Genomic DNA, 14,541 nt, shown 5'->3' with positions numbered 1-14,541 from the left:
CAAGGTAGAAGCGTTTTCAAGCATTCCGACGGAACAGATTTGAATTTGTCAACCTCCAGCCCCCAATGCCATGCAGGGGCCAAGACATGATATCCACAGCCCTCTCTTAGGTTACAAAGCAACCGCATCCTACTTATCTTCGCTGCATATTGCCATACAATTACAACCCACTTTGATCTCCGACCGAGGGCCGCATTACTTGACGCCAAGTAAGCCAGGATTTACACGTATGATGTATGTACTTACATGTAGCAGTAATAAGAGGACTTGCTTCTTCCGCTCACACGCAGAACTAGCAGTTAGCACGGTCGCAAATTCAGTGCTATCGCTCGCTCTCCGGCGTGGAGAACGCGGCGCTCGGCGCTCGACACTCGCTGAATTTTTCTTCGCTCCCTTCCGAGTTGGCTTAGTATACCGGCGGGCCGCGGTTTGCCCCATCTCGGTCAATCTCCTTGCATTGCTTTGTTGGCACCCTGCGGTGTTGATAGCGGCGCAGTGCCGTAGGAGCAAGGCCGCAGGAGCAAGATTTCATAAGAAGGCTGAGACATTCCTTCAGCTGTTCCACGCGCACTGCAACGTAGTCTATTGTATTTTGTATGCTTGTCTCTTTCCAACCTGGTACGTGCCTGTTTCATTGTTCTGGCATTCACATCTCGCACCTTATACTAATCCAATCCAGCTCAGTCATACTTGAGTATTTCGGTCTCCTCCGAGGAACTAGGCCCATGGCCTAAGCAGCGCGCGCGGCGCCCCGCGCAATCTTGGTCCCTACCAGCTGCCGCCGATCTTTGTGAAAATGGAAACTATCTTCCAAAATTCTAAGTGAGAAAGGCAAATGATTGTACTCTCCAAGTGGGGATACAATTGTGAGATGCCCTTCACTATACTACACCACCTCTGTCTCACCAACTGCCCTGCATAAAGGATTCAGATCAGCCCGAGAGAAGACCGGCATCGACTTTGCCATGTTCTTGGAGGTGCTCTATAAACTTGCTCTATAAACTTGCTCAGGTGAAATCTCCGGCGTGCTAGTAAAACCGTGGAGTAATCATCGTGTGCTAGCCTCGCTCTGATTAGCCGGCACTCCACCTCCAATCGCTAGCCTTGGATCAGGAGTATCCGAACTTGTTCGCCGGATGACTCTTCCCCTACTGCGCTACTTGGTAGTTTACCCGCCGCGGGGGGGCGGCTTCCGGCGTAGTGTCGCCCTTCGCTAATAGCAGTGTTGGAATCATTATACGAGGATCGCCAACTATGTCCCTTTTGCTTCAGCGCAGCCACATGTCGACTTGGAGGGAAGCAGCACAGCAACTGATACAATACCGCCGCGGGACCTCCTTCACGTGTAAATACATCTGACATGAAGATTACAATTGTCACCAGTAAGAAGAATAACTTCACAATATCCATGACGTGTTTTCGGAAGGAGACCGGCTGCATCTACTTTTGATGAGAGCAGGCTGTGGCTCAAAGGGGATGAACTCAACCAGTAACATCTCGGCGCATACAAGAGCACGCATATGGGGCGGTATCTACCAATATGGGTGCAGAGCAACAGCATGTGCTTCGCATATGAAAACTCCGTCATCTAACTCCTAATTCCGACAACCAACACAATGCTGAGGCCGAACCAACTTCTGCCGTGAAATTGACCTTATCAGCCCCCACCCAACATAAACATGCAAGGAGTAGAAAAGCAAGTAATCTCGATTCTTGGTACCAACGGTGAAATCTTGGGCGTCTACGAGAGACTTTTAAGCATGTATATGCTATCCACTAGTTACCCGCTAGCAAATTCACATTGGACGAAATACATGTATCGAGTAATTAGTCTCTCGCTGAAGGACTGCATCCTGACTCAGGGACTTACTGGTTCATCCATGGCTACTACTGGGTAACGCAATAAGTCATTTTTTTCGTTTGTAAGTACAGTACAAAGTTAACAATATTAGAGACATGAACCTGGATCATTACTACGTATCAGCCAACACCTGCAATCATTACAAAGTACAGGTAGCGTATTACAATTACTATATAAATTTAGATTAATTTCTTTGACTGTTCAACATTTCATGAGACATGAAACATTGTAAAATACAGGTGACAAAGAGGCAAAAGAGGCACTCCATACGCAAATAGACAACATTGCCTTTCACAGGCATACGTCGGTGATACAATTTCACATTTGTCATATATCCTCCTCCATCACTTGATCATCCTGACCACATGTAATTGCTCTGTAATCACACCATGAAACTCCGCAACTTGCTCCAGCTCAGTGGATCAGATATTCCGCAAATACGGGGACGTTGGTCGCATCGTCACTCATCTTCACTGCAACCCATGCAGCTGCCATAACAAGCATACAGAACTTCAAGTGGGCACAGCGTGTTCTCGATTTGTTTTGCTATGCTTAACTCATCATACTAAAGAGAATGGTAAATACTACTGAGATTAGGCATTATGCTAGTACTTTACCCCTATATAAGTTGCTTCATTATATACATGGTGTGGAATTTGGACCTTCCATCTCCGGAAGATTAGTTGCTGAAGTTGTACGCGAAGTTGCCACAACTATTGCAAAGCATCCTCCTTTATCCTGTAATCAATGAGAGTATCTATCTCTGTATGGGTCTCGTGGTGCATAATGGCATTCCCACGCTTTAAGGCCTTTGACTTAGCTGAGCATGCCACAGAATATAGACGCTCGATCGTGGCTGTCTGCTAGAACTAAGTCATAAGGCTCTGCAGGTATAATGAGTCGATCTTTGTGTGCTTCACGCAAAACTCCTTGACGGCTCAAAAAGATTTCTAATGGCGTTTGCACGCGCAGGTTCCTATTCAAGGACAGTAGAAGTAGAAAACCCCTGACGAGAGCGGAGAGATCCGAGAGCGGAGAGATCCAAAGAGTGAATGTTCCACTAGTCACATGCCGAGTCGTGTCTCTAGAAGTAGCATCGGTATAATGTAACGCGCCAAGACGCTAGATACTACTCTCATTCCCTCATTGCAGCTTTTCGTATAGATACAGTTCCACAGATTGCGTCTCTGCGCCAAGTACAGGCAGTGGCAAAGTTTGTCTATGCAGCTCAGCCCATCCCTCTTGCGATAGCAGGTCAAACAAGGCCTCTTCCGAAGCATGCCGCGGCTTCGTTGCCAAGAAGACTTTTGTTGACTGCGGCTGCTCGCCGGATGATGTGGATGAGGCAGCCACATGTGCCATGTTGGATGCGTGCAACGCAGATAGCGTCTCAACCAGCGCGGGAAGCATATCCACGTTGTACGTGCAATCACTAAGCATGACAAGATCCCAGCGGTGGCTTTGTGTTTCCGGACCAAATGCACCCTTTCGACCTTCTTCCCAATCAAGGTTCTCGTACAGAAGCTTCACGGGAAGACTGCTGTTAGACTTCTTTTTCCCGACTTGAAGGAGCCGAGACATGTTGGACCTGGTTCGACTCTCTGCTTCCTCCAAATCTGTCATGAGGATGGTGCATCTGCGACTTGGTGGCGGCCGCATCCTTGGTAATACAACACTCAAGCCTCCTCCCAGGATTCCAACGCCGCATCCTAGCTCTAAAACATTTATGGATTTTGGCCCAGCGAAAAGTTTCTTCAAAGCCTTTAAGCCAGAAGGTTCCGTATCTGTTGGCATTGGCAACATCCATGACTCGGTAATTGCACAGAAAGCGATTACTCCTGCATCCCAGATATGTCTAGCAATGCTCTCGCCAATCTCCTCCTCAAGCTCGACGTAATCCTCTTGCTCAGAAGTCCCGGGTAAATAGAGTCTCCTCGTAGAAACTTCGACTTCGGCTCCATCGTGGCTCAATGGGATCCAGACCGGCATGATTTGTCCAGCCGGCTCGTCTTCCTTCGAAACAATTGTAGTAGCGAGAATTTCGGATACCCTACGTGCAGAAAATTTCTCTGTGCTAATGCATATAGCAACTTTGCTCTTGGAAGTCGATGCCTGCTGCATCAACCCAGTTATGTCAACTGAAGGTTTCGCGACGCGCATTCCAGATCGCCATTGCAATTTTTCCGCCCCTAGAGAGAGATTAAATAACTCTCTCTTTATAGATGACGAGTCAATTGATATTTCGGCATGGATAGTGAGATTGATTGGCTCATCTGGATATAAAAATGAGTCTCCCAAGTCGGTAGTTATTGTAAAGACCAGATTTAGCATGTGCTTCTTCCCAGAGCGAGACTGAGTTGGTGATTTGAGAAGCCGTATGTAATGCATTATTGCTATAGTACTAATATTGGCTAAAAGCTCCCTGCACGACAATTGAATTGAAGTTGAGCGTTCGCCATTCATGGTGTTTTCTTTGACGGAATTTTGCTAATGGCTTAGTCATCACACTACATGTATACATATGTACATAGGGGTGCGTACAGCAACTTACCACCACCTTGTTAAACGCTGTACTGCTGGATCAGAATCATTGTGTTTAAAAAAAAAAAAGTTGGCCCATTCAGCCAAATTTCTCTTACTTGACCATAGTCAGCTTGCTTAATCACGGCTACATAAAGCTATGATATGGTCGGAGAGAATGACAAGGCTTAGACTGCTGGGAACTTTTGCCGCTTTAATTGGAAACGCCTATATAATTGCCATGTATTACACTCTCCCTTAGTTAGACTTCGATAATTTCAGTAAAACTCAATGTATTGCTTGAAAATCCCCCTAATAATCGCTAAGAACGAGTGTGCCTCTTCTAAATAGCAATAGTATATTTTTTTTTTCAGGTCTAGAGCAAGAGGAGCAAGAGGAGAAGAACCAACTGGGCAGACATGTCGAGCAACCGTGGCATATGCCAAGAGAACTTCTACGCTCCTAGCTGATAATTTCTATAAGTAGGTAGACTGAAATGACTGCATTCATTCTTGTTTCTCCATTTTCGGATAAGAGGAGGGAAACGGAATTCTTCGAGCCTGCTGCGTGCTACTGACCACCTGACCTTGAACCTCCCAACAAGCTGATTGCTTCGATAGAGACACTCCGATACAACTGTCTGTCTCATGGATACACGGTTCACCGTTAATTTTCCTTGTATTATAAAGCCTAATGGATGCCTTATGCTCATGCAGCTGCTCTGCCTTAGGATGACCCGTTATTGTCTTACTCGAGCTGTAACTATATAGATACTTAAATTGGGACGTAACTACTTGGGCTTACTCTTCTAATGAAACCTTAGTATTTACGAATATCGGTTCTTTCTGGATACCTGCGTCCTTTCAATCAGTTCCATTATTGCCATAATGCATACACCACAAACGCACTTGCTGTGCCAGACAATAGACACGTGCATCTAAATAAAGATTTCTTATGACTCTCATTCCCATCTCCTTTTTAACATCATCGCCATCCAATCTATGGTCTTTTAATCATGTTCTCGCTCGCTTCTCCTCCCCTTTTGCTTAGGGTTATACACTCCTATTTTTTATTTGAACTTCTTCAAACATACAACTTACATCCAGTTCTTCACACTCAAACTCTCTCATCCAATCTATTGGACTGCCGGGGAACAATTCGTAGATTTGACACATGCATCTTTCCCAAACGCCTCGAGGGTTTTCCTCACCTTTGAAGAAGTCGATGAACCGTTCTAGATCATAAATCACCAATTGATAAGGTTCTTGCATTCTTATAACATGGCCTGGATTCTCCAAGTCCCGAATCATTGTGAATAATATTGTACTTGTTATTTCGATGTCTTTATGGTCTGTAGCCGCATTGTATTCCCTGATTTGGCTACCAGCGGATTTTGGTTCTTCTTCCTCAAATTCGTCTTTTTCTACAATAACGCTGAAACCATTCAGAGTATTAGCCGTGTAGGAGCGCAGATTGGCTGCTAATGGCTCTATCTCATCAACAATGCGCGGATTAGATAAGGCTTGGGTGGAGTTTCCTTCCTTTTGTATGGCTGATAAGATATCCACGAGTTCGTTGAAACGCGGCTGATAGGTGAGAGCTTGCTCCAATGGAGACTTCATGTTTATGTTATCGTATTTTGTCGTAACTAGTGTATCAAGGGTACGCGGTATCAGTTAGGGATGGTAGGAATCGTAAGTGAGTAAATTGCTTGGGGAGCTTGATTGCTTGGGGTAATCTACATCCAGTGGAAAATCACCTTCTTATAGGAAATGCGTGCGATAACAGCGAATTGAGAAGCTTCATCACAGAGATCAAAGAGTTTGCATCATTCTTTCATTCACCGATACAAGTTCCTATGTGCTCTACATGTGTTGTAAATGTGTAAATTTACGTTATCAGAACAAGGCCAAGTCTAGGGGAGGATGCCAAAGCATTACATAGCTACATGATAGAATAAACGGTACTCGATGCAAATACTAAAAAAGGACAGATTAGGCGTTCACAGACAAAGATTTATAATAACAGCACACTTATATTCGGCTACTGCCAGGCGCCGCCTTGAGGAACTTTAATTTTTCGACATTTCAAATCTTCGTATATTTCCTCGAATGGGAACATTTCGCAGGTACATTTGTCTGCTTTGCTTGCCTTGTTTGTTTTTTCACTATGAAGGTCGTAGCTAAGATCAATTGATCCATGCACTTCAATGTTACAAGTACCCCCCTTTGTGGCAGTAAGGGCAGCGACCTTGTTCAGTTCAATAAAAGAGCGCAATGTGCAGCGATCAACTCAACGTACTTCCTGGGTCGTCAACTATGAGCAGTAAATAAGGAGATGAACGATGTGTAGGAGGCGATTTTTGACTTTAGGCATCAGCATAATTCAGATCCCCTGACGCAAAACGATATCCCCCCGCTATTTACAGGGCCTCGTGGCGCATTCTAGTTGCATCCGGCTGCAGCTTAGGCCGTTTTCCTAGCTGCTAAGTGGCTGAGGCTGTGCCTCCAAGGCATCCTTGCAGGCAGACCCGAAGGAAAGGGAGCCAGAGATGCATTGATGCTCGGTTGTGCTGCCGACGTCTTACTTGGGTATCTAGATGTTGTTCAACAGGCAGACGCAGTAAGCTGAATAATAACTGAAAGAGGTCATAATTTAGAGCCGACTGTATTGTGCCTTGTGCAGGATCCGATGATAGAGCCAGCGGAATCCCACAAGGTGAGATTCAAAGCTTCATTTGTGAAAGCACAAGCCAACCACTCGATTGTTCTAATGCAGAACAGAACAGCGCCACCCTTTGGGATGCCGATCAGCCACTTACTGGAGATCAATCAGATGGATGTCCTCATTACGGTACTAAAAAGCTACCCCTGCTTTCTATCTTTCATCTTTTTTTCCTTCTCTCTTTCTTGACCCCTTCTTAGTATATGGTTGCCTCTTGTTTCTTACACGACCCCCTAGTCGGCAATGCCTTGAAACAAGGGGAGTAACGTGCGTGCATCCATCGTGAGTGAGTTGATTCGGCCGGCATCAGTCAATGCCGCTGCTAACGCTAACCCGGCTTCTGACAGTCTTGTCAAAGAACTTTACCAGGCCAAGACAAGTGATTGAGCCTAACAAAGGTGAGTAGATCGTATTCTAGCGCAGGTAGCCGTAAATGCCTCCACTTTGTGTGCCTCCGAAGTGGATGGTCTCCAGAGCATAGTCCCTGGGGCTGAGGGAGAGTTGGGACTAAGCCCAGCAAGATATGGTCACCAGCTTATGGTTTCAAGCAGGCGTTCCCTCTCTTTGCATTATAAGTACGGCAGTTGGGTGCCTCAGTTAACATCATGTGTCAGAGAACGACTTCTTTCACTAAAAGGAGGTCTGCCATCATCTACCTATCCCCGCTAAAGTGATCCCTCTCTGGGCCATTTTCAACATTTCAGGGGCCTCGGCACATCATCACAGTCATGACCAATCTCAACAAGCAGGCCCAGACGCCTGGAATACCTGTTGTCAGCGTCCAGCAGCAAGAGCTGCCCATCCGTGGAAATTCCACTGCAGACAGAGACACAGACGCAAAGGCCCAGGACTCAATAGATCCTCCTCCCTATGATGCTCAGCCCAGCCCAATTGATCTACAACTTCATCATATTGCCTCAAAAGATGCCCTTGTTGTCAAGATTCAGCCCCCCAAGACACCGTCAAGGTCAATTAGCCATGTAGCTTGTGATGTGGTGCTCGTCATCGACATTTCCGGCAGCATGTGCTCGTCCGCTCCAGTGCCTGGCGAAGGCGAGGACACGGGCCTTTCGGTGCTGGATCTAACCAAGCATGCTGCTTTCACAATCATCGAGAGCATGGACGAGAGGGACCGCCTCGGCATTGTGACTTTTGAGACTGAGTCCAAAGTGGTTCAAGCGCTAGAACCCATGACGAATGGCAACAAGGAACAGGCACGCAAGAGAATAAGGGCCCTGAAGCCAATGGGCTCGACCAATCTCTGGCATGGCATGCTCGATGGAATCAAGTTGTTTCAAAATGAAGAGGACAGCCCTCGGGTGCCGGCCATCATGATCCTGACAGACGGCGAGCCAAACCACATGTGCCCTGCCCAAGGCTACATCCCAAAGATGAGATCCATGGATCCGCTGCCCGCTACCATTCACACATTTGGCTTCGGATACAGCCTTCGGTCCGGACTGCTAAAGTCCATTGCCGAATTCAGCGGCGGCAACTATGCCTTTATCCCCGACGCAGGCATGATTGGAACCGTCTTCGTCCACGCCGTGGCCAACCTACAGTCTACTTTTGCAACCAAGGCTTCGCTAGAGCTAAGATACGCATCCACATTGGAGATTGAACAGACGCAGGGCGATGCCGTTGACAAGCAAGCGGCTATCGACGCCGGCAAGGGACAAATGCAACTGACCATTCCCTTGGGAAATATCCAGTACGGGCAGTCTCGCGACCTCTGGCTACGTCTCAAAGGCACTACGCAGGCAAAGCAGATTTCAGACTATGCCATCGAAGCCACTCTTACCTTTGAAGAAGCCGAGAAATCGGTTCCCAACTTGAGCTTGGCCCGCCTCGGTGACGGTACAACTAACGCAGTGGCAGCTCTCTCCACTGACGAAGCGGTCTATCATGAATCCCGGGCCCTCGTCTGCAGCTTCATCTCGTCGCTATTCCCTCTTGGATCGGATGGAGAATACCGGGTCCTCGTTGCAGCGGAGAAAATAGCAGAGAAGCGACAAGAGCTGGCACAACTTATCAAGACGTTACCCGGCCGAGATCTCGCTGACGGATTGAATAAATCACTTATGGAAGATCTCAAGGGTGACCTGCCTAGAGGACAGATTAGCCTCGCCATCTCCACGCCAGAGTTTTTCATCAAATGGGGCCGACATTTCCTGCCATCATATGTCAACGCCTTGACTCGCCAAATCTGTAACTCGTTCAAGGATTCAGCGCCCCTTCAATTCGGGTCCCAGAGTCCGCTCTTTATAGCCTGCCGCGATCGTTTAGACAATGCTTTTGACAACATTCCTGCCCCACCACCGTCCAGAGTCGTTTTACGCCATAATGGCAGTCGTCAAGCCCGATCATTCACCGCCGCTCCCTCATCCATGGCGAGATATCGAAACGCTTCCGGAGTGTGCTTCGCCGGCTCGACTCTTGTGGAGCTCGCATCGGGTCGAATCACCGAGATTCGGAAGCTGAAGCGCGGCTCTCGAGTCCGCACACCTCTTGGTCCCAGAAAGGTACACCTGGTTCTCAAGACCAAAGTATCAAGCGAGACACTCTACCGGATTGGCTCGCTGCTTGTCACGCCCTGGCATCCCCTCTCCGTCGACAGCAAGAACTGGGATTTTCCGGCCAACATGTCGGAAGCGCCGGTGCTGTACACCGGGTTCATATACTCGGTGCTGTTGCAGCCCGATGGCAGATCAGATGCGCATGCCATTCGTGTTGGTGATGTTGCTTGGGGTGTTACGCTTGGACATGGTATCACTCGAGGAATGGACACTCGGGCTCATGAGTTCTTTGGCGACTACATGAGAGTGAGAATCGGGCTGCTGAAGCTGCCAGATGCGGGCAGGAAAGGCGTGGTAAAGGGACAAGGAATAGAGCGAGATCCGGTGACTGGACACGTCAGCGGATTCCGGAGTATGGCTGCTGGAAATGCAGACGTACCATCTGAGAAGGATATGTCTTGACTGAACTGAGGTGATATCGGAGAAGATCTAGTACTAACGAGTCAACGACGACAAAAGAAATGACGCGAGAAGAAAATCTATAGTAGCAGGTACTATTACCGTAGTTTACGAAAAGGAACAAGCAAATGAATAAATCTATGATGAAATCTAAAAAGCCTCACTCTCCTTGAAACTCACAAAACAAACCACCAGCTTGTCCCTTTTTAAGTCCCTTTTTACCCATTTTTCTCTTTTCTCCTTCTCTCCGAGCATATATATTTTACCATCTTACTCTCTCACAAACAGTCCAGCCATGCCCATACCCGTTCCAATACACATGCTCACAACACCAACCTCTCCACCATCCCTCTTCAACCCATGCATCAGCGTGCTCGTCATTCTCGCACCCGTCGCACCTAAGGGGTGTCCCAGCGCAATCGCACCTCCATCAGGATTCACACGGCCCTTCTCCCACGCCTCCATCAGCCCCAGCTTACGCAGACAATAGACAAACTGGCTCGCAAACGCCTCGTTGAGCTCCCACCGGTCCACGTCTTCCGTCTTCAGACCGAGCTGGTTCAACAGCTTCGGTATGGCAATGGCCGGCCCCACGCCCATCTCGTCCGGATCACAGCCAATCGTCGTCGCCCCCACGAACTTGCCCATGATGTGCGACCCGAGCCCAAGCTCCGTAGCTGTGCTTCGCTTCATCAGCAGCGTGGCCGCCGCGCCGTCTGAGATCTGGCTCGAGTTGCCCGCCGTGGACTTGCCATCCGGTTTGAAAGCCGGCTTCAGCTTCGCCAGCGACTCGGCCGTCACGCCGTCCCGAATGCCGTCGTCGCGGGTCACCGTGATGGTCTTCTGCTCACCCACAGGCTGCCCCTGCTTGTCAACCTCCTGGAAGCGCGTCGTCACCGGCACAATCTGCGAGTCGAACCAGCCATTGTCCCTCGCGCGCGCCGCCCGATTGTGCGACGCCGCAGCCAACTGGTCTTGAATCTCCCGCTCAACGCCGTACCGCTCGGTCACGTTCTCCGACGTGATGCCCATCGGCATGACGCAGTCCCGGACGTGCTTGTTCGGCGAGTCCCGCAGCTCGGGCCACACGTCTACCGGCACGGCCCGGCTGCCGTAGTTCCTCGTCATGCTCTCCATGCCGGCGCCGATGCCTGCGTCCATGATGCCGGTGCGAATCTGCGCCGCCACCAACGAGATGCTCTGCAGCGACGATGCGCATGCGCGGTTGGCGGTAAACAGGCTTGTAGAGTTTGGATAGCCCGCGTGGTTGAGCGCCATGCGCGCTGCTTTAGAACCGCCCAGCTCGGAGAGCACGACGCCCACGCCCACGTCCTCAACCACGGCTGGGTCCATTTCGGGAATGGCCTCGCGAGTTGCTTTGAGGACTACAGAAAGCAGCTCCTCTGGGTAGGCGTCCTTGAGGCCGCCCTTGTAAGAGCGACATACTGGCGTGCGGAGGGAGGAGAGGATGACGACGTCGGAGGGGGCCTTGGTAAGGATGGCGGAGAGCCCTTTAGACATGATGGCTGTGTAAGTGGGTGTGTGCGTATTTATATCAAGCTGTAGTGGTAGATGTGGTTAAATGGTCCCGGTATATAAGAGGATGAGATATGCCAAATAAGCACGAGGAGTATTAGATGCCAGTAAAGTGCTTGGTTATTACCACTACCGGGTACTAGTATAGAAACGAAGTAATAATAAGGTACAAAAAAAGGTGTAAAACAGAACAAAATGGGAAATGAAAGGAAAAAAAAAGAAATCGGAGAAAATGGAACGCAGAGAACGTGAAAGAAATATAAAGTCATCCATCGCTCACTAACCTCTTACCAATTCATCCCCAAGTTCCGAATCGATGCCCTTTTTCTCCCCGCAGTGCCACTCTGGGCCCCGCCCGTATCCGCCGTGCTGGCAGTTGCTGTCGGCAATGGGTCGGACACTACCCCGGAGTATCCCGTACCAGCACATGCGGTGATAGATCCATTTATTCATGCTAAAGAGCTTCCATATTGTGTCACGCAGGCACTTGAATACTGCATTTCATTGTTCTTCCGCTGCACCTGCATATAGCAATGGGTCCCTCAAGCTGCTGCACTCCGAAGATGTTCATATCAGCCATTCGGTGGAGTCTGGAGTCTCCGGAAGATACACCCGGGCCGGCTATCGTTGCCGCCCTTCTCCGTGCATTGCCGGCTAAGATCTTATCCTACAACGTGGCAGACTATCCGTTGTATATTCTCTCGCTAGTTGGACAGTATTATGATAACTCTTTTTATTTGCACTCTTAATATCCACTTTTAAGCAGAGTATACCTCGCAAACGCGAATCTAGTCCCCAGCCTGAATTGTAAATGTGTGCTGTATTACCGTTTGATCCTAGCCCTTTACGCTCTTTTTGGGCCGTCTCCCTTATCCGACTTCTTTCCGACAACAACCGCATCTCGTCTCATTCCACTACCACTCTCAATCATCACCAAGTACTAACAACCAACCAGCTCAATCAAATATAGTCATCATTCGTCAAAAAGAAGAACAAGTCAACCATAAAACACAATAAGCAAAGACTTCCAGTCACGTGCCGACTGGGGGATATCTCTCGAGTAAATCGCTTCCATCTGATCTGACATGACCCGGCACTTGGTCTGCATTCCTCTCTCCATTTCTGCTAGTATTGAATGCCCAGTCCAACACGGCGGCTATCTGATGCCGCTCCACCAGCTTTCATCTTCTTTTGTGGGCTGTCCGCTTGACTCTCTCCTTCAGCCCCCATCTTCCGCTTTTCAGCCCCAGCTGCGGTTTTGCTTCCAGTGAAAAGCTTGGCGTGCATGGCCGCAGATTTCTCAGCAGGCCCCTCCGTGGTGACCAAAGGAGGCGCACCGCTATACTCCTGGCCGGGATATTGGCGCAGCATCTTGGCCGCTGCTCGACTCGCATGGCTATCATAGACTTGCTCCTCGTCTTCTTGCGAGCTGATTGGCCCTCCTGCCGGAACATCTCCAGTCGGCTGGGATGACTGTGTCTGTACTGCTTTTACCGATTCTATGGCTTGTCGAGCAAGCTCTTCATTGTCCTCCATTGAGATTGTGCTTTCTCGTCGTCTTCTTCGCGATTGCCGCTGAGAAGGCGGAGTTGTGGGAACAAATCGTCGCTGTGAATAGCGCGATCTCGGTTCCGTTTGCGCCACGAGATTTACTGACGGCAATAGGCCGCTGTGGTCTCCACGCAAGTTGTGCATGGGAGTAGTGGGGAGTGAGGACATGGATTGGGCGTTGCGTTGGTGCCTCCTAACGAGCCGAGAGGCAGGGCGAGCCATGACCATGGGTGTTGATGGCGCACTGTTGTTGTTGGCGGCTGCGTTGTTTTCTTGTGTCTGACTCTGGCTCATTGCCTCCAATAGTGCAGACAGTCCGTGCTCTCGACCATCAGTCTCTTCTCGGTGTAGAGTGCGAGACACCGCCCCACGATGCTGCTGCGGTGTCGATGTAATCCCATGTTTAGGCGTCAAAGCGCCATGAAAGATGCCTCCGGGGCTGCATAGCATGTGAAAGTGCTCGCGGTTCTCCCGAATTCGGTTAAGGAGCATCTCCCGCTCCTCTGCGAGAGATATGGTCTCCTCCTCCTTCTGTTGGATGACCTTCTTGGCCAGCTTGACTCTGCGGCTAAGAGCCTCGTTCTCTTCTACTGCTGATTCGTACCACATCTTCATCTGCAGGTACTTGTTCTGCAGAGACTCTGACGCCGAGCTGAGTTCGCGCTTCGCCTGCCGAGAATGCTCTGCCATGCGCAAGGCGTCCACTTCGCGGCGTATCATGTCGTGTTCCACCGCGGCACGTTTTGACTCCTCATCCGCTTGTAAGCTCAACAGATTAAATTGTAGTTTGTGGTGCGCAGCCTCCATCTTCAGCTTCTGATTCTCGGCGATACAGGTCTGCAGCATGGAGCGGAGCTCGTCTGCTGAAGCCTCGAGCAGCTGGTGAGGTGCCGGCGGTGTAAATTCGGGTTCGATATCTCGTCCACGCATGGTATTGAGAATGGTGGCGGGCGGCGAAAAGAGAGCCGACTGCTGAGAGTTGGAGTAGGCACGTCTCGAGGCACCATTGCTCGCCGCGACCTGCGTGGAAGGTGGCGGGGTCATGGAGGACGGAATAACCGTGATGGCCGGCCTATCGTCGATAACCTCCGTTTTGAACGACTGGTTTGGGTCAATTGGCGATCCCGGGATCTCCGTGGACGGTAGTGTTGTCTGGGACAATGGCTGAGGTCCTGACTCTTGAGGGGTCGATGGGTTGACGGCGGCGAAAGCGAGGTGCTCGACGGTGTCAGCTCCCGCGCCATTGACGCGAGGAGCGTCCACATCCATCTCCGAATCAGACGCCATCGTATATGTAGTGGCCGGTGTAGATACAAGAATCGTTTCGGGCGGTAGATTGAGCGGGGAGGAGGAATTGCGTGAAGCGGGCAGGCG

General features: G+C 49.6%; 5 protein-coding genes across 5 annotated transcripts; 1 reads left to right on the top strand and 4 right to left on the bottom strand.

The window, feature by feature from the left end:
* Positions 1–1,098: 1,098 nt before the first annotated feature.
* On the bottom strand, positions 1,099–1,440 carry TrAFT101_002919 (uncharacterized protein; the record flags this gene model as incomplete). The annotated part of the gene is made up of 1 exon (XM_066126735.1): positions 1,099–1,440. The coding sequence occupies one exon, from the start codon at positions 1,438–1,440 to the stop codon at positions 1,099–1,101; it is 342 nt and encodes a 113-aa protein (XP_065982842.1).
* A 940-nt stretch (positions 1,441–2,380) lies between these two features.
* On the bottom strand, positions 2,381–4,279 carry TrAFT101_002918 (uncharacterized protein). The gene has a single exon (XM_024903472.2). The coding sequence runs from the start codon at positions 4,247–4,249 to the stop codon at positions 3,005–3,007; it is 1,245 nt and encodes a 414-aa protein (XP_024764036.2). The 5' UTR covers positions 4,250–4,279; the 3' UTR covers positions 2,381–3,004.
* Positions 4,280–7,281: 3,002 nt separating this feature from the next.
* Positions 7,282–10,227, top strand: TrAFT101_002917 (uncharacterized protein). The gene is made up of 2 exons (XM_066126734.1): positions 7,282–7,391; positions 7,453–10,227. Exon 2 carries the CDS (start codon positions 7,834–7,836, stop codon positions 10,081–10,083), a length of 2,250 nt encoding a protein of 749 aa, XP_065982841.1. The 5' UTR covers positions 7,282–7,391; positions 7,453–7,833; the 3' UTR covers positions 10,084–10,227.
* Positions 10,228–10,350: 123 nt separating this feature from the next.
* On the bottom strand, positions 10,351–11,601 carry TrAFT101_002916 (uncharacterized protein; the record flags this gene model as incomplete). The annotated part of the gene is made up of 1 exon (XM_024907634.2): positions 10,351–11,601. One exon carries the CDS (start codon positions 11,599–11,601, stop codon positions 10,351–10,353), a length of 1,251 nt encoding a protein of 416 aa, XP_024764034.1.
* A 1,140-nt stretch (positions 11,602–12,741) lies between these two features.
* Positions 12,742–14,454, bottom strand: TrAFT101_002915 (uncharacterized protein; the record flags this gene model as incomplete). Its single annotated transcript, XM_024907633.2, has 1 exon — positions 12,742–14,454. The coding sequence occupies one exon, from the start codon at positions 14,452–14,454 to the stop codon at positions 12,742–12,744; it is 1,713 nt and encodes a 570-aa protein (XP_024764033.1).
* Between the last annotated feature and the right edge of the window lie 87 nt (positions 14,455–14,541).

This window comes from Trichoderma asperellum, chromosome 2 (genome assembly GCF_020647865.1).
Source record: "Trichoderma asperellum chromosome 2, complete sequence".
In the NCBI taxonomy this organism is placed as follows: Eukaryota; Fungi; Ascomycota; class Sordariomycetes; order Hypocreales; family Hypocreaceae; genus Trichoderma; species Trichoderma asperellum.
This window is presented reverse-complemented; position numbering and strand designations above follow the sequence as displayed.